Source organism: Acinonyx jubatus, chromosome B2 (genome assembly GCF_027475565.1).
Source record: "Acinonyx jubatus isolate Ajub_Pintada_27869175 chromosome B2, VMU_Ajub_asm_v1.0, whole genome shotgun sequence".
Taxonomy (NCBI): Eukaryota; Metazoa; Chordata; class Mammalia; order Carnivora; family Felidae; genus Acinonyx; species Acinonyx jubatus.
In genome coordinates this window covers 121789311-121813375 of record NC_069385.1, presented here as the reverse complement: position 1 = coordinate 121813375, position 24065 = coordinate 121789311, and the positions used below count along the sequence as shown (strand labels likewise).

Genomic DNA, 24065 nt, shown 5'->3' with positions numbered 1-24065 from the left:
ATTTGATAGATTTCACTGTCCATTTCTAATTTTAAAAACAGACTTTCAGTGAACTGGACTTTGTTCACAGGACAGTGATCCTGAACTTTTCAGGATCGAAAGCTGTTTTCTGTAACATAATTGTTACTAAGTAATACAATAGCAAACAGCCTACCTAATGGTACAGTACTAGAGCGTATATTCTCTTTTTTTCTCTTTAAGATTTTATTTTTTTATATTAAATATAATTTATTGTCAAATTGGTTTCCATACAACACCCAGTGCTCATCCCAACAGGTGCCCTCCTCAATGCCCATCACTAACTTTCCCCTCTTCCCCACCCTCAGTATTTAAGAGTCTCTTGTGTTTGCCTCCTTCCCTCTCTGTAACCTTTTTTTTCCCTCCTTCCCCTCCCCCATGGTCTTCTGTTAAGTTTCTCAGGATCCACATATGAGTGACAACATACGGTATTTGTCTTTCTCTGCCTGACTTACTTCACTTAGCATAATACTCTCCAGTTCCATCCACGTTGCTACAAAAGGCCATATTTCATTCTTTCTCATTGCCAAGTAATATTCCATTGTGTATATAAACCACATCTTCTTTATCCATTCATCAGTTGATGGACATTTAGGCTCTTTCCATAATTTGGCTATTGTTGAAAGTGCTGCTATAAACATTGGGGTACAAGTGCTCCTGTGCATCAGCACTCCTGTATCCCTTGGGTAAATTCCTAGCAGTGTTATTGCTGGGTCATAGGATAGATCTGTTTTTAATTTTTGAGGAACCTCCACACTGTTTTCCAGAACGGCTGCACCAGTTTGCATTCCCACCAACAGTGCAAGAGGGTTCCGTTTCTCTACATCCTCGCCAGCATCTATAGTCTCCTGATTTATTCATTTTGGCCACTCTGACCGGCGTGAGGCGGTATCTGGGTGTGGTTTTGATTTGTATTTCCCTGATGAGGAGTGATGCTGGGAATCTTTTCATGTGTCTGTTGGCCATCTGGATGTCTTCTTTAGAAAAGTGTCTATTCATGACTTCTGCCCATTTCTTCACTGGATTATTTGTTTTTCGGGTGTGGAGTTTGGTGAGTTCTTTATAGATTTTGGATATAGAGCATGTATTCTCAACAGGAACTATAATTGAAAATTAGCCCATGAGGGGACAAAAAAAGATCTTAATTTTTATGCATAAAGTACATAAGTGTGGTGTATTTATGATATTAAAATTTTGGGGGGCAATGAGGATAAAACCTAAAAAGTCTCTTTACTTAGAAGTAAGACAAAGATACTTGCTAATACTGGAGTTATTTAAAAAATTTTTTTAATGTTTTTTATTTTTCAGAAAGAGAGAGAGAGCATGAGTGGAGGGGTGGGGGAGGGCAGAGAGAGAGGGAGACACAGAATCTGAAGCAGGCCCCAGGCTCATCTGTCAGCACAGAGCCCAACGTTTGGCTCAAACTCACGAGCTGTGAGATTATGACCAGAGCTGAAGTCGGACGCTTAACTGACTGAGCCACCCAGCCACCCCAGTAATGGAGTTATTTAGCATTGTTTTGGAAGTTATATAACAAAAGCAGTCAGGCAATTAAAATAAGTGAGACATAAATATTGAAGAGCAAATGTCCAAGTTATGATAGGATTTGAAGGTAATAAGATTTTCTGTAGAGAAAGCATTAAGGAAAAGATCATTTGGAAAATGATTTCAATTGAGGGAGACTCAGTGCTCAGTAAGTTGCCTGGCTTCAAGATAAATTACATGGGCTTCTCTGTGAACAGAGCTGAACAGTTTATTGACAGTTATAAATGATTTGAATGTGTGGGAAGATTCAGTATTGTAGATAGTTTAAATGTCCTGAGATTATCTAGATAGTCAATGTAATTGATATATTTGCTCATTTAACAAATATGTGTTGAGTGTCAGTGATATCCAGGTGGATGTTCTAAATGCTGGGTGTGTAGCAGTGTATGGAAATATAAAAAACCCTTTTCTTCTGGGACTTACAGTCTGGTTAGTAGAGGTAAATAAAAGAAGCAGGAATATAGTATGTCAGGGTCATGATAATCCCATCAAAATTTTAGTAGGGTTATTTTTAGAATCTTACACAATATTTTAAAGTTCATCTGGATCAATACCTATGACAGGATGGTAAAGATAACTTGTTAAAGATTATTTGTCCTATTGAATATTTCATTAAAATAACTATGTTATAGTTACAAAATACATCAGTGGGACAAAATATAGAAGGTCTAGAAATAGTCTCAAATGAGGATTTTTGTCATTAATAAAAGTGGCATTTCAGACTAGTGGAGAAAACAATGGATTGTTCAGTGAAATGGTATTTGGTCAACTAGCTATTTAATACTGCAAAGTAGATTCCAAATGAGTTAGGTAATTAAGAAGATAAAACAACATTAAAATACCAGAAACATGACTTTGAAAGCATGATTCTAGAAGTAGCAAAGAAAAGGTTAATAGGTTTGACATTAAAAAAGACTCAATTTCCTACGAGCAAAGAGCACCATAAACAATGTGAAAAGACAAAGGATAAACTGAGAAAGATATTCACAGTGTATAAAGTGGACAGAGAGTTAATGTTTTTACTAGAGGTCTTAAAATCAAGGAAAATAAACCTAATAAAAAGTTGCAATGATCATTAAAATGGTATTCACCCACAATGCAGGTTGAGAGCATTTATTTTACTTTGCCTATCAAATTGCTACAGATTAAACAGATTGCTACTACCCAGTGTCCCTGCTGGAAGGGTGTGTTGATAAAGCTTTTCTGCAGGCCAGTTTGGTAATATGTACATGTTAGGATCTTAAATGCACAACTTTTGACTGGTAATTCGTCTTTGAATGTACTGTAGGGAAATAATTGGATAAATGTGCAAAAAGTTTTATAGAAAAATGTTCATTGTCATATTCATCATAGCAAAAAATTGGAAATTGTCACTTTGATTATACATCACTACAATGGAATACTAAGCAGCCTGAAAATGATGTAGATTTATATTTGCCAGTGAGGAAAGATGTCCATCTTATAGTTTATAAAAATCAGTTGCAAATGTATGCCTAAGCATGCTACAGTTTTAGAAAGCACATGTAACTGTATGTACATATATGTCCTGGTTGATGAAGACAGTATTAATGCATATACCAACAGAGTGAAATGTGGCTCTGTGAAAGATGATTTCAATTTTCTTTGTACAGTTTAGAAAGAATATTTAGAAGTTTCTGTGGTGGAATGCCTGTCCTTTTAATTAGCAGAGTGGAAACAGTAAAGCTCTTTTTAAGGGAGGAGGTAGAGGGAAGATGAAGATGGGAACAGAGGCCTTGGTTTTAGGGACCCCATGTCTGCCATGCCTTGTTGCCCTTCTCAGGGGGCCTGCAGGTGAGTGGAACCCGAGTATTGGCTCTGTTGGGACCTGCTACATGTGGGGTCGTCCCCTGCTGACCAAGCTCTGGATGCCATCCTCATGGCATCATGAAGTTTTGTGCCAGCATTTCTGGCAAAGACTTTATGGAGCTCTTTATTCACATCTGCAGCACCGTGTCAAAGCTGGAGAGAGTCTGTGTGCTCCACATGTGCCAGCACAAGTGTGCTTCAGGCCTGATGACTGCAGGGTCATCTGTGATGCTAGAGTGTGGTGTGAGGTGAGGCGGGAGACTTCTTCCACTGGTTTCACATGAAAGATGTTTCAGAGGAGTTTAATGAGATTTATTTAGAGCTGCTATCTGAGCATTTGTTCAGAGCGGTGAGAAGCACAGGGAATGCCTCTGCCCTGAAGCCCCAGTTGACCAATAAGTGGCTCCCCAACCTCGCCGTGGCTGTGGAGCTGCCATTGCCCACAGGTTGGACTCTTGTTGTGGTACACAGTCGATTGATCGCCTGTGAGGTTGCTTCCCAGAATGGTGTTGGAAGATTTCCTGGAGCCCAGTGTGCAAGCCCATGATGTTAGTGTTTATCTTCCTGCTTTGAAGACTCTGAAGAGCACTATAGAAAGGCTAGCAAACTTGGGTGATCAAGTGCTGGTTGAAGCAAATCTAAATGGCAAAATGAACTTGAGGGTACAAACTGATGTGTCTATTAAAAGTTATTTTAACAATTTTGGAAAATACTTCCAAGTCTGCTCAGGATATGCCTCAAGATAGAAACCCTGAGAATATGTTGCAAGTACTAGTGGAAAGTAGGAAGCTTCTGTAGTTTTTCGAGGGATAGCAAAATAAATCCTACAATAGCCTTATGCAATATTTTGAGCAATACTCTTCTTCATCTTGTTTGTGGTTCATGAAGATGTCTCTTTTCAGTATTTTATTTTTGCTTATAAAAATTCAAGCAGCCTGTATTTTTTTTTTTTCTTTTTAAAGCTTATGGTCTTTTCAAAACTGAAACAGACCCTGAGTTAATTGGGTTGCAAGTCTGCACTCTCACTGACCTATATAGAATGTACATTTTGTTCAGCCCTTCTTCCTTTACAAAGCTTTTATTAAAAAAGTCATTGGTGAAAGAATTGGATAGTTCATTTTTTATGTTTCTTGACTTTTATCAGTTTTTTTCATACTTTTTAAGATGCCAACAAGAAAAAGATTTTCTATTTTAACTCTTTTTAACAAAAAGGATTGTAACAAAATAAATAAAAACTTTGAATCCTGAAACATTGGATCAGTTTTTATTATAAAATGCTACCATGTGAAATGGGAACTTCATTCTTTTAAAGCAAGTATAATTTTCTGAGGGAGTTTTCTTAGCTTGATATAATACCTGAAAGGTATTTAGCATTTGTGCGTATTACATAGTTTTTATTAAGCTGTTTTTTGGTCAAAGTATGTATTAATGTATATTCATAGTTTTAGATTTATCATCTACAAAGCTTGAGTTGGTTATTAGGCTCACTAATAGTGCATCTTATTCACTGTGATTCAAGGAAATGGTCAGTTTATGTTTACTAAGATATTTCTTATGGGTAACTTTTATATAAACCTAGTTTTCATTTTTTTCCCCATAGTATTACATTATTCTAATAGAAAATGATTCTTAATGTTTCAATATTTTGAGAAGAGGAAGGAGGAGTTATAAAGGACTACTACAGTGATTAGAGGGAAGGTTTATATTCTTTCATATTAAATTTTACTTTTTTAATGGCTTATGCAATAAGACAAGTCTTTAACTTGGCAGCCTTTATTTTTGCAGACTCAGTGAACTCCCATGGCTACATTTTAATCACTAATGAATAATTTCCTACTAGATTTGGTGATAAAATGCTTAAATTTGCTAATTTATTTTGTTTTGCTGATTTGTAAATTCCATTCATGCTGTTGTGGAAAGAACACAGAAACATGAGACCTAGGCAAGTCACTTGTCACTTGAACTCTGGCTCTTTAAGATCTTTCAGTTTGAGCAGATTCCGTTTCAGTCCTCTGAGGGTTTCAATATAAGAAGATTAAATAGTTGTTTTAAAAATTATTTCAAACGTAGTATCTTAAAATTATTAACATAACTTTCAGAATTATGGCTTAAGTTTTTTTCTAATGTATGAATTAAACACAGTTGCTTGGTGAATATTTTAAAGCTTTTTAAATGAAAGATGAAAATGTAAAACAAATACTTTAACTCAGTGAGAAAATTATAAGATATGCACTTTTTTTTTTCTGCGCATAACACAGAAATGACTTCTCATACTTGTTTTTAGTATCTTTTCCAATTTTTTTTCTTTTGGTTTATTAATTAAGTGAGAATTTTCAAGCTGTAGTAAAAGTCTGCCTTTTTACCTCTCCTTCCTTTCCTCCGTCTGTCTCTCCCTCTCTCCCTCTATCTTTTCCTGTGCCTCTTTTCTCTGTATTTAATAAAACCAGGAAAATGAAAAAAACCTATTCTTTGTTTTGGAAAATACATATTTGTGCACTTTAATCTAAGGTAAATTATTATGATGGTTAACTTTTAATAATTCATTAACAGAAAGTATCTATAAAAGTTTTGTAGCCTAGTCTTTGTAATGTAACTTTTGAAAACGGAGAGGTGTAATTTATTCCTCTACTCAACCTACAGGTATGTTGCTATTAAAGAAAAATTAAAAAACCATCTCATACTGTAACATCTAAATATAAGGTCTTAAAAATTCAGATTCTTTCAATGGTCTAGTAAAAAATGTTTATAATGAATACAAACATTTTAAAATAACATGTTTTTATTATAGTTTAGTTGTGAAAAGTCAGGCACTGCCAGTTTCTAGTCTTACAATTATTAATTGAATTTAAAAGCCTGGTCCAATGAGTAAAATTCTTACAGAATCATCCTTAGGGATGATCTCATCTACCCACCTTATTTATAGATAAGAAAACAGTTTCAGGGAGCATAAAAGTAAGGGCTTTTAATTTTCTTTTCTTTTTTAATGTTTATTTTTGAGACAGAGACAGAGACAGCATGAGCAAGGGAAGGTCAGAGAGAGAGGCACAGAATCTGAAGCAGGCTCCAGGCTCAGCTATCAGCACAGAGCCCGAGGCGGGGTTCGAACCCACAAACCCTGAGATGGTGACCTGAGCCAAAGTCCTATGCAGCATTGACTGAGCCACCCAGATGCCCCAGGGCTTTTATCTGTTATTGCCATTGTTAATGCCAGGACCCATTTTAAAACCCTGATCTACAAACTATGTATGTTAAGTATTTGAGCTTGGTCTATTATGGCTTAGTTTAGAGACTTAACAGATTGGATATACTTTTGTTTATCAAAATAAATCTAGATTGCCTTGTGACTCTATTACTTATCTGAAAAGATAAAATTTAAATGAAAAAAGTCCAAAACATTTTAAAAGCTGTTGTCTACTGTCCTTGTGTGAAGATATCCTTTGTTCTTGCAGGTAGGAAGGGGTTTATCTGCCAGAAAATGGTAATTCTCTGGAAGACCAATACACATTAAAAAATCAAGGCATCAAGTTTAGAAATTATTTCAGCTTCTGTTTCTGTATTTTAGAGAAACACTACTAAGAAGCAGGAAAACACTTAGGCTTTTATGTTTCACTGTATCTTTAGAAAATAAATCATTGATGAAATGTGTAAGGTTAATACTATATTATTTTAATTAAATGAGGTTTATGACAAGGCAAAGCCAAATTTTTGTTAACCTGTTTAGTATATTTGCATAAGAAAGACCTTAGGACAGATTTTCAAAGACTACTGGCATTGCATTTGGAAATCTTTGTGAGGAAAATTTGTAGATACTTAATGACAAGTACAGATGAGAATTTTCCTTTAAAAATGTCTGTTAGCCTGGCATGGGTTTTGAAACGGAAAATGTTTGGAGATGAATCCTGTTTTTTAAGGCTTAGACTCTTCCCTCATAGTGATAATAAATTATTTATTTGTGACACTAAACAAAACATTATAATGTAGGAAATTTCTAATTTGGGGCAGGTTGAAAAGAGATCTCTTTCTATAATTCATTTTACAAATAATTACTGAGTGCATACTGTGTGGTGGGCATTGTTTTATGTGTTTTGGACCTTGTAGAGTAAAAAGTAGATATTCTTATATTACTAAATTAAATGCCTAAATGGTCTTCCTGAGATAATGGTTTGCCCATGTTTGGGGACATGTAAGTAATGTTTCATGGTAAGGAAATACCATTAATTTTTACATATGAGCCAATATAATGAATGCTGGATTTTCAGCTGCCTCTGATTTGAATGTCTGGAACACAGCTGTACTCCTCAATCATAAATAAGAAAATAGATCATACTTTTTGATTCATTATCATTAGTAGTGGCCCAGACATTACCTATTGTTACCAGACATTACTTTGTTTTACTTGGACAAACTTTGAGGTTAACATAGTTAAGATTATGATCCTCTATATATAAATGCTCTCAAAATGGATTTGAAATACTGGAAGTAAATCGGCAACTACTTCTTAGTAGTGTTTCTCTGTTTGTTTGTTTGTTGGAGTGGGGAGGGTTTCTTTTTTTTTTCTTTTTCTTTTTTTAAACTAGAGTTTCTCTAATTTCAATTCTTTTTCACACCAGAATGAGCAGTAACTCAGTCACATAGGAAGCAACTAAGGTTCTCAGAATGTGGGCTATCAGATAGAAAAATGACCTCATAGTATGCAGTGTGGTATAAAGGAAAGAGTGATATTAGACTCCTAGGAGTCAGGAAACCAAGGATATGGTCTGTTTTATAAGTACTTAGATGTGTGACCTTGAAATAATCATTTAACATCTTTGGGTTGCAATTTCTTCAGATGACAGGTCTAGGCATTAATTGGATCAAGTCTCTTGGCTTTGATTCTGTTGAGTACTGACATGTCCTACTGATAATCACCACCACCATGTGAAGGGTAGCTGACAGTCTAATATTTTATTACCTTTTCAGTAATATTCTGAATGTTTTCATCCTACTGTTTTTCTGGAAATAAAGATTGTAAGATATTTCTGCTTAAATATTCTTTAGATTCTGAAAGTAATCCGTTGAAGCCACATGCTTATCTGTTTTATAGTCTAATACTAAAGACAGGGATTAATACTATAAAGATAATTAAACCACCACTCAACAGTGGTCTAATTTTCCATGCCAATTGAACAACGCATTTTCCTTTGTCCAGAACTGTAGACATTAATCAGTGAGGCAGCTTAATTACCCACTCTTTCCTTAGTGTTTGTTTTCCCTGCAGTGTTATGGTATCTTTGGGAACAATATAATTTCTGTTAATTAAAGCAGTTGTCGGAACTTTGTGTTGAAATAGGTCTATGCTTTCTTGAAAAATTTTATTAATATGTGTTAGCTTACTAAATTTCAGGCTTAATGATTTATAATAGTTTTCAAGCACATTCTCAAAACAAGCTTTATACTCTTTTGTACATGCTTAGAAACATGTTTAAAGAGATAGTACTATATGATCCATTAAAAGAATATTTATTTTTGAAATTTTTATAATTTTAGTGTATTTACTAAATATAGTTAAATATATGGGACTTGGTAAATATTCTTTTTTTAACCAAACATTAGTTTTAGCATGTCTTTTGTTTAGTAGTTGTTTATTCATTGCTTATTTGTGCATTTTGCTAATGTGAATATGCAAGTAAATATTTATCTGTTGACTAACAGTGGACCTTGTACATTGATTAGTAGGAGAATAATAATTTGATTTAGTTTTGCTTTATTTTAAAATATTAACAAAGCATTATTGAGAACTTTTTATTTTGATACAGGTTCAAACTTACAGAAAACTTAAAAAAAATAGTAAAAGTAGCTCACTCCTGTAAACTTATAAGAAAATACAGTGGTGGGGTGCTTAGGTGGCTCAGTCAGTTAAGAGTCCAGTCTCAGCATAGGTCTTGATCTTAGGGTCTTGAGTTTATGCCCCATGTTGGGTTCCATGTTGGGCATGGAGCCCATATAAGGAAAAAAAATATGGTAAATAACAACTGTAAGCTCTTTAGCTAGAGTGACCAATTGTTTACTTTTCTTTTTTTCTCAAGTTTTTATTTAAATTCCTGCTGGTTAACATACAGTGTAGTATTAATTTCAGGTGAAGAATTTAGTGATTCAGCACTTCCATACAACACGTTGTTCTCATCACAAGTGCCATTCTCATCACAAGTGCCCTCCTTAATCCCCATTACCTATTTAACCCAACCCCCACTTTTGATATATTTACTTTTTGTCCCATTTATTTTTATTATTCTGTCAGTCTGTCAGTATGTATTTCTTTAACTCATTTGAAAATATGGTGCAAACAACATTTTTTCCCTACATACTTCAGTAGGTAACTAAGAACAAAGACATTCTCTTACATTACCACAGTACATTTATCAAAGTGAGAATTTAATAATAATACCATACTATGTAAATGGCAGTTCCAATTCAGATGGTGATAATTTGTCCAATTTTGTACTTTATAGAAGGTATTTTTTTCCTCTTCTAGAATCCATCCAGGATCGTGCAGTATATTTAGTTGTAATGTGTCTTTTCTCGCTGTCTCTTTTTTTAAATATTTTATTTATTTTTGAGAGAGAGTGCAAGCAGGGGAGGGGCAGAGAAGGGGGTGGGGCAGAGGATCCTAAGTGGGCTCTGTGCTGACAGCAGTGAGCCAGACATGGGGCTTGATCTCACCTAACATGAGATCATTAACAGATGCTCAACTGACTGAGCCACCCAGGCATCTGTAGTTGTACTGTCTCATTATTGTCCTTTAATATAGAATAGTTCTTCAGCTTTTCTTTGTTTTTATTGACCTTGACATTTTCAAAGAGTACAGACCAATGATTTTATAGAATGTCTGTGAATTTAGGTTGTCTGATGATTAGTTTTGGGTTATGCATTTTTAGCAGGACTATCACAGAAGTGATGTCAGATTCTTCCCAGTGTAATACATCAACGACATGATGTTTGTCTCAACATTGGTGATTTTAATTTGGATCACTTGGTTAACGTGATAGGTGTCAGATCTTTTGTAAAATTACTGTTTGTCCCTTTGTAGGTAATTTGTAGAGAGATGCTTTGAGACTATGTAAATATCCATTTTTTTAAGCTAAACACTAGTTTTAGCATCCATTGGTAATTAATAATTGCATCATAACTTTCTTATTTATTGGTTAACATTCTGTAGTAAGGAGAGTTTTCTTCTCTATTTTTTTTACTGGTTTATGTTAATAGGATGGTCTTGCATATTTTCTTATATAATAGATTACAATGCATTGCTATCATTAATTTTTTTGATGTCCAAATGTCTCAGATTTGGGTAATGGGAGCCCCTTCGGTGAGTACTTCCCTACTGATGTAACAAAATGATTTAGGTTTATCTTGTAGTTGTCCTGCTTTGGCCCTGGAATCAGCAGTTTCTCCCAAGGATTCTGGTTCCCTTTATTGGATGATGGTACTTAGAAGTTAGGTATGCTCATTGCCACTTATGTAATATTACGTGTAGCCTCTCTCATTGTGTACAGAGCTAGGAAACACACACTCACAATCTATCGGATACATACATCTGCCTGTGTATCTGTCCATCATATATGTCATATATATGTTTATTAAAAACTCTGAGTTCATCTTTTATGAAGAGGATTTTCAGAGTTTTTGCTCATTTTTTAAAAATCGGGTTACTTAAGTTGAAATATTATGTTTTTGATATAAAGTCCTTTGTCAGATAAATCTATTGAGAATATTTTCTGCCAGTGTATGGTTGCCTATTTATTTTCATTTGATGAGAAAGTTTCAATTTTGATGAAGTCTAAAAATATCAGGTTTTTCAATGTATGGTTATTGTTTGCCATGTTGGAGAAGAACTCTATGTGAAGAGATGCCCTCTTATTTTATCTTCTTTATTGTTTATAATTTTATGTTTAGATGTGATCCATCTTGAATTAATTTTTGTAAGTGGTGTGAGGCTACATTTATATTCTTTTTCCCCCCCATGTGGAAACTGAATTATTTCAATACCATTTGATGAAAATGTTTTTATTTCCCTTGAATTGTTTTGTTGTGTTGTCAAAAATCAACTGGTTATATAAGCATGGGTCCATTTCTGAACTCTGTTCTTCTCATTCATTAGGTTATCCTTATGCCAGCAACTCACTGTCTTGATTTCTGTAGATTCATAATAAGTCTTTAAGTCATGTTCTGTAAGAGTTAAAAAAAAGTTAAAAAACTTTTCCGCTCCTAAAACTGTTTTGGCTATTGTAGGTTCTTTGAAGATCTGTAGGAATTTTAGCATCAGCTTGCTAGTTTCTTTATATAAGCTTGTATAACTTACTCTTCCATTTGGGGAGAATTGATATTTCAATAACATTGAATTATCTGGCCCATAGACTGTATAGTTCTTCACTTATTTAGTTCTTTTTTTTGCCTTCTCTGTTATATTTTAAAGTTTTCAAGAAGTCTTGTATGTTGTTTTTATTAAATGTATGTTTTAAGTATTTTGGTTTTTATAATGATATTCTTAAACAGAACTTTTAAAAATTTGACTGTAATTGTTTCCCACTAGAATTTAAAGTAGATACTTTTTGTATATTAACCATGAATAATGGTATCTTGCTAAATTCAGTTATTAGTACTATTAGTTGCTTAGTAGATTCCTTAGGATTTTCTATATAAACAATCATGACATCTGCAAATGGAAATACTTCCTTTGCAATCATTATGCCGCTTATTTTTTTAGCCTTATTGTCTTATAGCACTGGCTAGGACCTCTAGAACATTGTTATATAGACAAAATGAGTGAGACATTTTTCCTTTATTTACTGGTCTGAGAGGAAAAGCACTGTATATTTCATCATTAAGTGTAATGTTAGGTGATCCCTCCCACCCTGTTTTCCTTTATTAAGAGGTCCTTTCTATTTCTAGTTTGTTGAGGTTTTTAAATCATGAATAGGTATTGAATTTTGTCAATGATTTCTACATCTTTTTAGATAAATACATGGTTTTTCTTTTTACTTTAATGTGATTTACAGTGATTGAGTTTTGAAAGGGAAACTGCCTTTGCACAGCAGAGTTTATAAACCCCACATGGTCATGATGTCTTCCCACAGCTTCTGTTTTCTGAAATAATTCATGTAGGCTTGGTATTATTTCTTCCTTAAATGTTTGATAGCTTTTATCAGTGAAACCACTAGGTCAGGAGTTTTTTTTTTTCCTTTCTTTCTTCTTTTTTTAATGTTTATTTTTCAGAGAAAGAGAGTGAGTAGAGGAGGGGCAGAGAGAGAAGGAGACACAGAATTTGAAACAGGCTTCAGGGTTGGTATTATTTTTCCTTAAATCTTTGATAGTTTTTATCAGTGAAACCACTAGGTCTGGAGTTTTCTTTTTTTTTTTTTTTCTTCTTCTTTTTTTAATGTTTATTTTTGAGAGGAAAGAGAATGAGTAGGGGAGGGGCAGAGAGAGAGAGGGTGACACAGAATTTGAAACAGGCTTCAGGTTCTGAGCTGTCAGCACAGAGCCCAGCTTGGGGCTCTAACTCACAAACTGCGAGATCATTACCTGAGCCAAAGTCGTACTCTTAACTGACTGAGCCACCCAGGTGCACTTCTGGGGTTTTCTTTATAGGAAAGTTTTTGATGATGAATTTGTAGCAGGATTCTTGCACAGAGAGATAGGACACTGAACCTTTTCTGTCCAGGAAGCAACTTCACTCATTGTGCTGGCATGGGCTCACTGGGTTTGTACCCAAAACACTGAGCCCCTAGCGCAGTGGGGGTTTTCCTTTTGTACAAGTTTTGCTCCTTTGTCTCCCATATATAGTAACATTCAAAGTCTGAATGGATGGTCTTTGTTGCAGAGTTGTGAGGAATGTTGCACACCTGCACGTAGCCAGGTCGCCTTCCCTTGGCTTCACGATATTCCTTAGGGAGGGACTCTACCACATTACCCCTATTGATGCTCGGACCCCTTACTTTGGGTCAAAGAGCATCATCTTGGTTAGGGGTTTATACTTCCATAACATCATCACATGCATGGCTGTTTTCTTTTTGACCATTACGTCAGTGAGGCTGGAGACAGACTGCATAACCAGGGGAGCTAGGGAAGGTAGGATTAAGCAAGGTCACCAAATTAAGAGAATAATACCTATGAGGATTTTGAATCCCCTAAGAGTTGAAAACCATCCTCCAAATAACTTCCTGGGGTCCCAACCTTTCCAGGTCTGGACTGGGACATGAGCAACCTTTCTCATTCGATTTATCGCCTCTATGACTTTTCCTTCATCATCTATCTGTAGGCAGCAGTTGCTCAGGTTAAAATTTCCACAAACTCCTCCCTCTGAAGCAAGCAAATAATCTAACGTCAAGCAATTTTAATAGATAACATTGCTCATTTTAGTTTGCTGCATGACTAGTAAGTTAAGAACTCTGGCAGTTTCATTGGTTATAATTTGTACAACTGCTTGCAGTCTGATTATGCGGTTTAGCATGCAGATGGGAGTGCATTAGCCCCAGGATCCATCTTCTGCCCAGGTGACAGGGCCATAATATTGGATTATACACTTGGGAGGCCATTCATTATCTTTCCAGTTGCCAATTGGTAGGGCATGTTGTTTCCTTTGAGTCTCCCTGTCCCCATACACTTGGATTCCCAAATGTTCCCCTCTGGCAAGTGGGATCAGGAAGAAAGATGAACAAATAGTTCCCAGCACACATGATCCTGACCAGCCTGAGGGAAGTGTTGTGTAGTATGTCCTTCCACATATCCAGTATAGTCCACCTGGGGCCCACCATTTGATGACTGTGTCGACAATGTCCCAGGCCTCTTGGAGATGAGAGAAGTTAGACAAGGGGTGGGGATCTGGCTCAAGGTGATCTGGGGTTCCCCACCATTGGGTTTCCTGAATTATAAAATCTTTGGCCTAGGTAGGCATGTTAAGCTTCCAACAGAGATGGTGAACTTCCTTTCCCCGTGGGCAAGGCAGTTTTTTTTTTTTCCAGTAATTGAGGTTTTGAGGAGCCAAACCCCAGTAGTAGGGTTGGGGCATTCTGTTCCATTATAAGGTTCTCAGGGATCTAATTCTCTAGCCTCCTATGGCCATTGATCCCTCATGTTGGTTCCCTCGCATACATAACAAGAAGAGATCTTTAGAGTTTGGGCTATAGTCTCTGCTAGGGCTAGAAATAGATTTTTCATCGTGACAGACAGGAGGAGGACCCTTCTCCATTTCTTCATAAAAGGAATGAAAGACCTGGTGAGTTGTGGCCTCATGTGTGACAATAACTCTCTTAAAATACGACACTGTTCCTGTGTCTGTGCCCCGTCCATGGATATATATCCCCATCTGCCAGCTACTGTTCCATCAGGGGTCTCACAGGTTAAGAGTAGTAAAATTAACCGGATTACAGGTCCCCAACTGACAATTTGGTGTAGTCACTCCCTTCTGAAAGAATGCTGTCGTGCCTTCTTTTTTCCCAAGTACTCCATGAAACACAGCTCCTGCTAGGGCATAAAAACACAGGTGTATAGGCACCAAAACCATTTTCCTCACACACGTGTTTGTCATTGAGTCAGTATTCCTGCTCCTAATCTAAGCCTCTGCATGGTATATCAAGAGTCCTTGGGCCCTCTATGACAAGTGCCCACTTTTTTCATATGACATGCCTCTGGGCCAATACCTATAACCACACATATGTCAAACAGCATTGACACCTGTCGTTTTGGGTTAATAATTTGTGTCTAGCTGACCAAGGCCCCCAACTCTTGGTAGGATCGGACTTCTAAACAATCTTCACTGGGGGAGTATTGTGGGTCAGAGCAAGTATATTGACTCTCCCATTGGCAGATAGAATATGTGGTCTTATTATGTCTGCAGGTCCCCAGGACTTTTCCTTGGCATAAGAAGTGAGTATGGTATAGTAAGGTCCAAGTGACTCCCTGGCCTGACTTGGTTATGTGAATACATGGGTCACATGATGAGGAATCTAGGTCTACAGAAAGGGTCCAGATTAGAAGCAACCGATACCAATGAAGCATCCTATCCACAAAAGGTGAGTGCTAGCAGAAATCTCTCACCATACTGCCATCTGGCCAGGGCGGCCTCTGCCAATCCTGTGGCAAAAAAGTAGAGCAAGAATCACAGTTGATGGCAAGACACAACGGGTGACAGCTCTTCACAGTAAGGGAACAGATATAGAAAATAGGGACAGTCTATCTGTTCCACCAGACCATTGATTTCTCAAGCTTCTGCTGTGTGTAGATTAGTCAGCGTCCGGAGTGACTGTCCCCAGTCACTGCAGGGCTGCAGTCTCCCAGAGCCTCTGGAGTTGCACATTGCTTCTTCCATATGGTCAGCTTGCACGGCATTGATGAATCAGCTCCCAGTTTCAAGATGCTGGCTTCATTTTGCTGTGGTGAATCCAGAGACCCACCTCGGTTATCTTTACTTCAGTAGGGGTGGACGGAATGACAGTGAACGGGCCCCTTCAGAGGGATTTTAGGGGTTGGACATTCTACTTCTTCACCCATACAGCATCTCCTGGTTCAAAGGGGTGAGCCTCTGTGGTCAGACTCACAGGTAATCACTCCCTAACCCAGTGGTGTAAGATGGTTAGGGTAGAGCCAAGGGTCTGTATCTCTTGCCTTAGGGTTAGATTGCCTATCTCATTTAGGTCCCCCCCTTATGCCCTTGATAATTGGGAAAGGGCACCCATAAAGATTTCATAAGGGGAGAACCCCATCTGCTTAGTGGTGCTATACCTGATTCTTACTTAACAAGGCATTTGGCAACACCTGGTCCCAGTGGGTTTCCTGGCATAGTTTACCTAATTGTAGCTTCAGGGTTTGGTTCATTCATTCTACCTTCCTGGAGCTCTGGGGTTGGTATGCCGTGTGTAACTTTGAGGTGATCTTTAACCCCTTTGCCACCAGCCGCACCACATCAGCCATGAACGCTGGCCTATTATCTGATCCCGTAGTGATAGGGATCCCAAATCAAGCAATGATTTTTTTCTTTAAATATGAAATTTATTGTCAAGTTGGTTTCCATACAACACCCAGGGCTCATTTCAACAGGTGTCCTCCTCAGTACCCATCACCCACCCTCCCCTCCCTCCCAGTCCCCATTAACGCTCACTTTGTTCACCGTTTTTAATAGTCTCTTATGTTTTGGCTCCCTCCCTCTCTAACCTCTTTTTTTTTTTTTTTCCTTCCCCTCCCCCATGGTCTTCTGTTAAGTTTCTCAGGATCCACATGAGAGTGAAAACATATGGTATCTGTCTTTCTCTGTATGACTTATTTCACTTAGCATAACACTCTCCAGTTCCATCCACGTTGCTACAAAGGGCCATATTTCATTCTTTCTCATTGCCACGTAGTACTCCATTGTGTATATAAACCACAATTTCTTTATCCATTCATCAGTTGATGGACATTTAGGCTCTTTCCATAATTTGACTATTGTTGAAAGTGCTGCTATAAACATTGGGGTACATGTGCCCCTATGTATCAGCACTGCTATATCCCTTGGGTAAATTCCTAGCAGTGCTATTGCTGGGTCACAGGGTAGATCTATTTTTAATTTTTTGAGGAAACTCCACACTGGTTTTCCAGAGCAGCTGCACCAGTTTGCATTCCCACCAACAGTGCAAGAGGGTTCCCGTTTATCCACATCCTCACCAGCATCTATAGTCTGATTTGTTCATTTTCGCCACTCTGACTGGCATGAAGTGATATCTCAGTGTGGTTTTGATTTATATTTCCCTGATGAGGAGTGATGTTGAGTATCTTTTCATGTGCCTGTTGGCCATCTGGATGTCTTCTTTAGAGAAGTGTTTATTTATGTTTTCTGCCCATTTCTTCACTGGATTATTTGTTTTTCGGGTATGGAGTTTGGTGAGCTCTTTCTTTATAGATTTTGGATACTAGCCCTTTGTCCAATATGTCATTTGCAAATATCTTTTCCCATTCTGTTAGTTGCCTTTTAGTTTTGTTGATTGTTTCCTTGGCAGTGCAGAAGCTTTTTATCTTTATGAGGTCCAATAGTTCATTTTTGCTTTTAATTCCCTTGCCTTTGTGGATGTGTCAAGTAAGAAATTGCTGCAGCTCAGGTCAGAGAAGTTTTGTCCTGCTTTCTCCTCTAGGGTTTTGATGGTTTCCTGTCTCACATTCAGGTCCTTTATCCATTTTGAGTTTATTTTTGTGAATGGTGTAAGAAAGTGGTCTAGTTTCATCCTTCTGCATGTTGCTGATCTACACATCTATCATTTCACGTATTTACCCTTTTTTGTTTTATTTATTTGGTGAAAATACTTCAGCTCTATTCTCTCAGCAAATTTGTTATATACAATATGGTGTTACCAGGTAGTCACTATTAGATCCTTAGACTTTATTTGTAACTGAAAGTTTGTATCCTTTTACCGGCTTTTCCCCATTTCCCTTACTCCACAACCCCTGAAAATCATCATTCTACTGTTTCTATGAGTTAGCCTTAAAAAAAAAAAAAAAGTTTTTATTTTTTACTTATTTTTTTAGGTTCCACATTTTTTTAGTGATACCATGTAATATTTGTCTTTCTCTGAATGGCTTATTTCACTAAGCGTAATGTTCTCTAGTTTTATCCATCTTACACAAATGACAAGATTCCCTTCTTTTTAAAGGCTAAATAATAATCCATTGTATGTGTATGTTACATTTTCTTTTATTCATTCATCCATCCATTGACATTTATGTTGTTTCCATATCTTGGCTATTGTGAATAATGAATGCTGCAGTGAACATGAGAATACATATATCTCCCTGAGATAATGATTTTATTTTATTAGACTATATATTCAGAAGTGGGGTTGCTGCATCATATGAAAGTTTCTTTAAATTTTTTTTTCTTCATTAAACATTGTTTTAATGGGTTTCAAAATTTCTGCAGATTTTTGGTCAAGTTGTTTCCATCAAAAAGTACTGAATTTCGAGGTGCCTGGGTGGCTCAGTGGGTGAAGTTGTGTGACTTAGGCTCAGGTCATGATTTCATGGCTCATGCCTTTGAGTCCCGCATCAGGCTGTCTGCTGTCAACACAGAGCCTGCTTTGGATCCTCTGTCTCCCACTGTCTACTCCTCCCCCTCCCGCCCCCCCCTTCCCTGTCTCTCTCAAAAATAAATATTAAAAATTTTTTTTCTTTTAGTACTGAATTTAAGGGGCGCCTGGAGTGGTTCAGTTGGTTAAATGTCCAACTCTTGATTTTGGCTCAGGCCATGATCTCATGGTTTATGAGATGGAGCATCGTGTTGGGCTCTGCACTGTCAGTATAAACTCTCTCTCTCTTCCTCTCAAAATAAATAATGAAAACATTAAAAAAAATAATTTAAAAACTAATAATTTAAAACTGCCATATATACACACTGCCCCCACCCACATGCCAAATGGTTCAGATTATTCTCCTTTCCTTCTTAAGGTTTTCTCTGCATTATTATTGTTAACTAGTCTTTTACTATTAAACTTAAATGAATTGAGACAAATAGTACTGAGACTGTTCTTCCACCACTGATTAAGATTGGGGTGGCAGGTATTAGGGATAATATCCATTTAGATTTCTGACCTTTCTGAGAAGATTTGGTGACCTTGCCTACTCCAGCAGTCTTCTTGTCCATGCTTTGATGACACCCACAGCAACTGTCTGTCATGTCATGAACAGCAACATGACCCCTAAGAGGATAGTCAGAGGAGCCCTCAACACATGTGAACCTGCCAGGAACCATATCAACAATGACAGGATCCCCATTTCAAGAGTAACTTCTGGCTACTTTTCAAAATGATGATCAGTCTTTTCTCTCATCTCAGCAAACTTGCAAGCACAGGCACAAACGAGCATTGATTTGGCCTGGAGGGCTTAGGTTAATCACTTGAGCCATGAAGCCAGTAGCTTCTGTTGGTGGGTTATTTTGCTGTTACCAGCCATGTTACCTCGATCAACATCTCTGGCAGACAAATTCTTTACATTGAAGCCCACATTGTCCCTAGGAAGAGCTTCACTCAAGAGTCACTTGTAATGTTGCCTGGAACAAAGGTGACCATCATGCTGGGTTTAAGAGTCTTCCCTCAGCCGAAAGACACAGAACCAATACCACCAATTTCGTAGATGTCCTGGAGGAGGGTCAGATGCAAGGGTTTGTCAGTTGGATGAGTTGGGTGTAGGATACAATTTAGAGCTTCAAGCAGCATTGCTCCACTGTCATTACCATCTTTAAGAATTATTTTCCATCCCTTGAACCAAGGCATGTTCTCATTCCAACCAGAAATTGGCACAAATGCTACTGTGTCAGGGTTGTAGCCAATTTTCTTAATGTAGGTGCTGACTTACTTAATTTCCTCATATCTCTTTTGGCTGTAGAGTGGCTTAATGGTATCCATTTTGTTAATACCAATAATTAGTTGTTTCAGACTCAGTGTGTAAGCCAGAGGGACATGCTCATGTGTCTTCCTGTTGCGGGATCATTTGAGAGAGTCTCCAAGGATCCTTGAGACATTTCATGGTGCAACTTAGTAAGTTCATTCAAGTAGCATGGGGATAGGACCTGTGGACAGAAAGAGTTGTACTTTTGCTGTATGAGGCTAGTGCTTATATGCTTAGGGATCATGGGGGAGGGGACATGGAGGGAGTATTAGATCATAAATGTTTTCTTCGAATTTCTACTTGTAAAACTACTTTCGCAAGATTTCTTGGGTGCTTAATTATAGGTGAGATTTACAAGCATTCATTATACCTTTTAAGAATATAGCAACAAGCATGTATTTGATCCTTATCAGAACTATGCAGGTTAGAGGTCAGCATTCTGGGCTAAAGATGAACACTTTTCTGTTTCTATCCCTCATCATTCCCATTCTTGAAGACACTTGCTTCAAATTCATAAACACCATCAACAACAACCAGGACAGCATAGTCTGACATGTGCCTATAATCATATATTTATATATCTACACATACATATATATTTATCAAGTCTCTGTGTGTTGGGGCACCAATGATGGTCACATAACACTTGCTGGTCTCAAATTTCCACAGAGATATCAGTGGTGATACCATACTCACATTCAGCTTTCAGTTCATCTAAGATCCAGGCATACTTGAAGGAGCTCTTTCTCATCTCAGCAGGTTTCTTCTCAAATATTGTAATGGTTCTTATATTGATCCCACCACATTTTAGATAAGATTGCCAAGGGTGGTAAACGTGCCCAAATCTACATGTCTAATGATAATAGTGTTGGATTGAGCCTTTTCCTTATCCATTTTGGCTTAGATTTAGCAGTGGTTTCATGACACCCTCTGTTCTGGTGGCAAACCTATTGTGAAAAACTATTTTTAATTTCTTGAGGACCCTCCTTGCTATTTTCCATAGTGGCTGTACCAATTTCCATTTCCACCAGCAGTATATAAGTGCTTTGTTTTGTCTACAGCTAACGTTGTTAATCTCTTTTTTATTAGAAGAATTTTTTTTAATGTTTATTTTTGAGAGAGTAAGCAGGGAATGGCATGAGAGAGGGAGAGAGAGAATCCCAAGCAGGCTCCATGCTGTCAGCACAGAGACCAGTGCAGGGCTGGAACTAATGAACTGTGAGATCATGACCTGAGCTACAATCAAGAGTTAGACGCCCAACTGAGTGAGCCACCCAGGTGCCCCAAGAATTTTTTAAGTTTAAGAGAATGACAGAAAGAGAATCCCAAACAGGTTCCACATTGTCAGCACAGAGCCTGATGCGGGGCTCGAACCCATGAACATATCAGCTCATCAACTTCAGCTCAGGTCATGATCTCACTGCTCGTGAGTTCGAGCCCTAAGTTGGGCTCTGTGCTGACAACTCAGAGCCTGGAGCCTGCTTTCAATTCTGTCTCCTCTCTCTGCCCCTCCCCCACTCACACTCTGTCTCTTTCTCTCAAAAATAAATAAACGTTAAAAATAAACCTTCATTTTTGACTTTTTTTTCCCCTTTCAGCACTTTAAGGATGTTCCATTTGTCTTTTGGCTAGTTTTTCTGATTGGAAATTATCATCATACAGTCATTCTTATTTATCAGTGTTATGTGTCACTGTTATTCACATCTGCTTTTAAGATTGTATCTTTGATTTTTAGCAGTTTGACTTCAGTGTGTCTTGGTGCAATTTTCTTTATATTTATCTTGCCTAGGGATTGCTGGACTTCATAGGTATCTAGAAAATAACAGTTTTCAATAAATTTGGGAAAATTTCACCCATTGTTTTCTTGAAGTATTGTTTTCTGCCCCATTTTCTCTCCTCTCTCCTTCTGAGACTTCACTCATACCAGTGTTCGATATTTTCCATACGTCCCTGGTCCATAGGTTCCTTTTCTTTTTCCTCTTCTTTATATTATATAGTTTCTATTGATCTATGGTCATGTTCATTGTTTCTTCAACTATCTTTTGTTCAACTCATCAGTGTATTTTTCATTTCATATATTGTACCTAGAATTTCCATTTCAGTTTTGCTATTTTGAATATCCATACATTCATTCATTATGATAATATGTTCTTTAATAGCTTATTTGTTATAAACTCTTTCAGATTCTTGTTTACTAATTTGGATTTGGCTCATTTTGTTTCTATTGTCTGCTTTGTTACTTGACTAGGGGCTATGTATTTTTCACTTTTTTTAAATGGGTCCAGTCATTTTTATTGTATCCTAGGTATGTGGATAATACATTTTAAAGACTTTGGATTCTTTTGTATTCTTCTGAAGAGCATTGGCTTTTTAAAAATTTTTCATTAAAGAATATTTTTTAATAGACATTGTTAATTTGATTAGATTCAGATTTCAAAATCTTGTCTCTCCTGTAGTGGGCAGCAATTGAAATCACTGCTTCTTTCATTCTTTAAGCTGTTGCTGTCTACTGTGCTATTTGGAGTCTCTCACATACAGTTCAGGGTTCAGCCCAGGGTTTCAGTAATGTTTTTTCTGCCTCTGTGGCTCCATCTGCTCCAGGACTTTGTTCCTCTCTTTCTAGTTACTGTTGGCTCAAAGCTCCATCCTCCTACTCCTCAAGCCATAGGACTGTGGCTTTATGATTTTGTTTAGCTCCCTGTGCTAGTAAACTGGGAAGTTCTCTCAGATGAAAACTGAGTATCTAATATCTGTGTGTATTGAGTGATTTTGAAATTCTCTGAAATATCCTAGCAAAATACTATAAACTTTGTATGCCTCTTTAAACTTATCTGAAGAATTTTTTTAATGTTTACTTATTAATTTTGAGAGAGCAAGAGCACACACACACACACACACACACACACACGTACATTTGGTGGTGGGGGACGGGGGCATGGAGGAGCAGAGAGAGATAGAGGCAGAGAAACCCAGACAGTCTCCATGCTCAGTGCAGAGCCCAACCTGAGGCTTGATCTGCCAACAGTGAGATCATGACCTGAGCTGAAATCAAGAGTCAGACACTTAATCGACTGAGCCACCCAGATACCCCCTGAAGAAATTTTTTGTTATCTTTTTTTTTTAACATTTTTTTTAATTAAAAAAATACGTTAGTTAATATATAGTGTATTAATGATTTCAAGAATAGAATTTAGTTATTCATCACTTACATGTAACACCAAATGTTCATCCCAACAAATGCCCTCCTTCATGGTAATCGCCCATTTAGCTCATCCTGCCACACAACACCCCTCAAGCAAACCTCAGTTTGTTCTCTCTACTTAAGAGTCCCTTATGGTTTGTCTCCCTCTCTGTTTTTATCTTATTTTTCCTTCCCTTCCCCTCTGTTTTATTTTTTTAAGTTCCACATATGAGTGAAATCATATGATATTTATCTTTCTCTGATAGACTTATTTCACTTAGCATAATATATTCTGGTTCCATCCATGTTGTTGCAAATGGCAGGATTTCATTCTTCTTGATTGCTGACTAATATTTCACTATATGTATACACACTACATCTTCATTATCCAGTTATTAGTCGATGTACATTTGGGCTCTTTCCATACTCTGGCTATTGTTGATAGTGCTGCCATAAACACTGGGGTGCATGTGCCCCTTCGAATCAGCAATCCTGTGTCTGTTGGGTAAATACCTGAGTCATAGGTAGTTCTATTTTTAAGTTTTTGAGGAACCTCCATACTGTTTTCTAGAGTGGTTGTACCAGTTTGCTTTCCCACCAGCAGTGTGAAAGGGTTCCTCTTTCTCTGCATCCTCGCCAACATCAATTATCACCTGAGTTGTTAATTTTAGCCATTCTGACAGGTGTGTGGTAGTATCTCATTGTGGTTTTGATTTGTATTTCCCTGATGATGCGTGATGTTGGACATCTTTTCATGTATGTTAGCCATCTGGATGTCTTCTTTGAAAAAGTGTCTATTCATGTTTTATGCCCATTTGTTCACTTGATTATTTGTTTTTTGGGGTGTTGAGTTTGAAAAGTTCTTTATAGATTTTGGATACTAACCCTTTAACTGATATGTCATTTGCAAATATCTTCTCCCATTCTGTTGGTTGCCTTTAGTTTTGCTGATTGTTTACTGTGCAGAAACTTTTTACCTTGATGAGGCCCCAATAGTTCATTTCGCTTTTGTTTCTTGCCTCTGGAGACATATCAACTAAGAACTTGCTGCGGTCGAGGTCAAAGAGGTTGTTGCCTGTTTTCTCTTCTAGCATTTTGATGGCTTCCT

General features: G+C 37.2%; 2 protein-coding genes across 4 annotated transcripts in view; both read left to right on the top strand.

Annotated features, from left to right (window-relative positions):
- EXOC2 (exocyst complex component 2) overlaps positions 1-24065 on the top strand; it is a 267798-nt gene that overhangs the window by 22666 nt on the left and 221067 nt on the right. Inside the window, exon 1 of one of the 3 annotated variants that reach the window (XM_027040159.2) lies at positions 11334-11348. The exons of the other annotated variants lie outside the window; for them this stretch is intronic. The gene's annotated coding sequence lies outside the window, so the exon portion shown is untranslated. Of the gene's footprint in view, positions 1-11333; positions 11349-24065 lie in introns of those variants that run through there. 3 annotated transcript variants of the gene reach the window in all.
- Positions 328-11348, top strand: HUS1B (HUS1 checkpoint clamp component B). Its single transcript, XM_053223067.1, is given in 7 exon segments — positions 328-3568; positions 3571-3653; positions 3656-3868; positions 3870-4097; positions 4099-4200; positions 4202-4264; positions 4266-11348. Coding segments are annotated over 7 exon segments (915 nt in total). The 5' UTR covers positions 328-3468; the 3' UTR covers positions 4392-11348.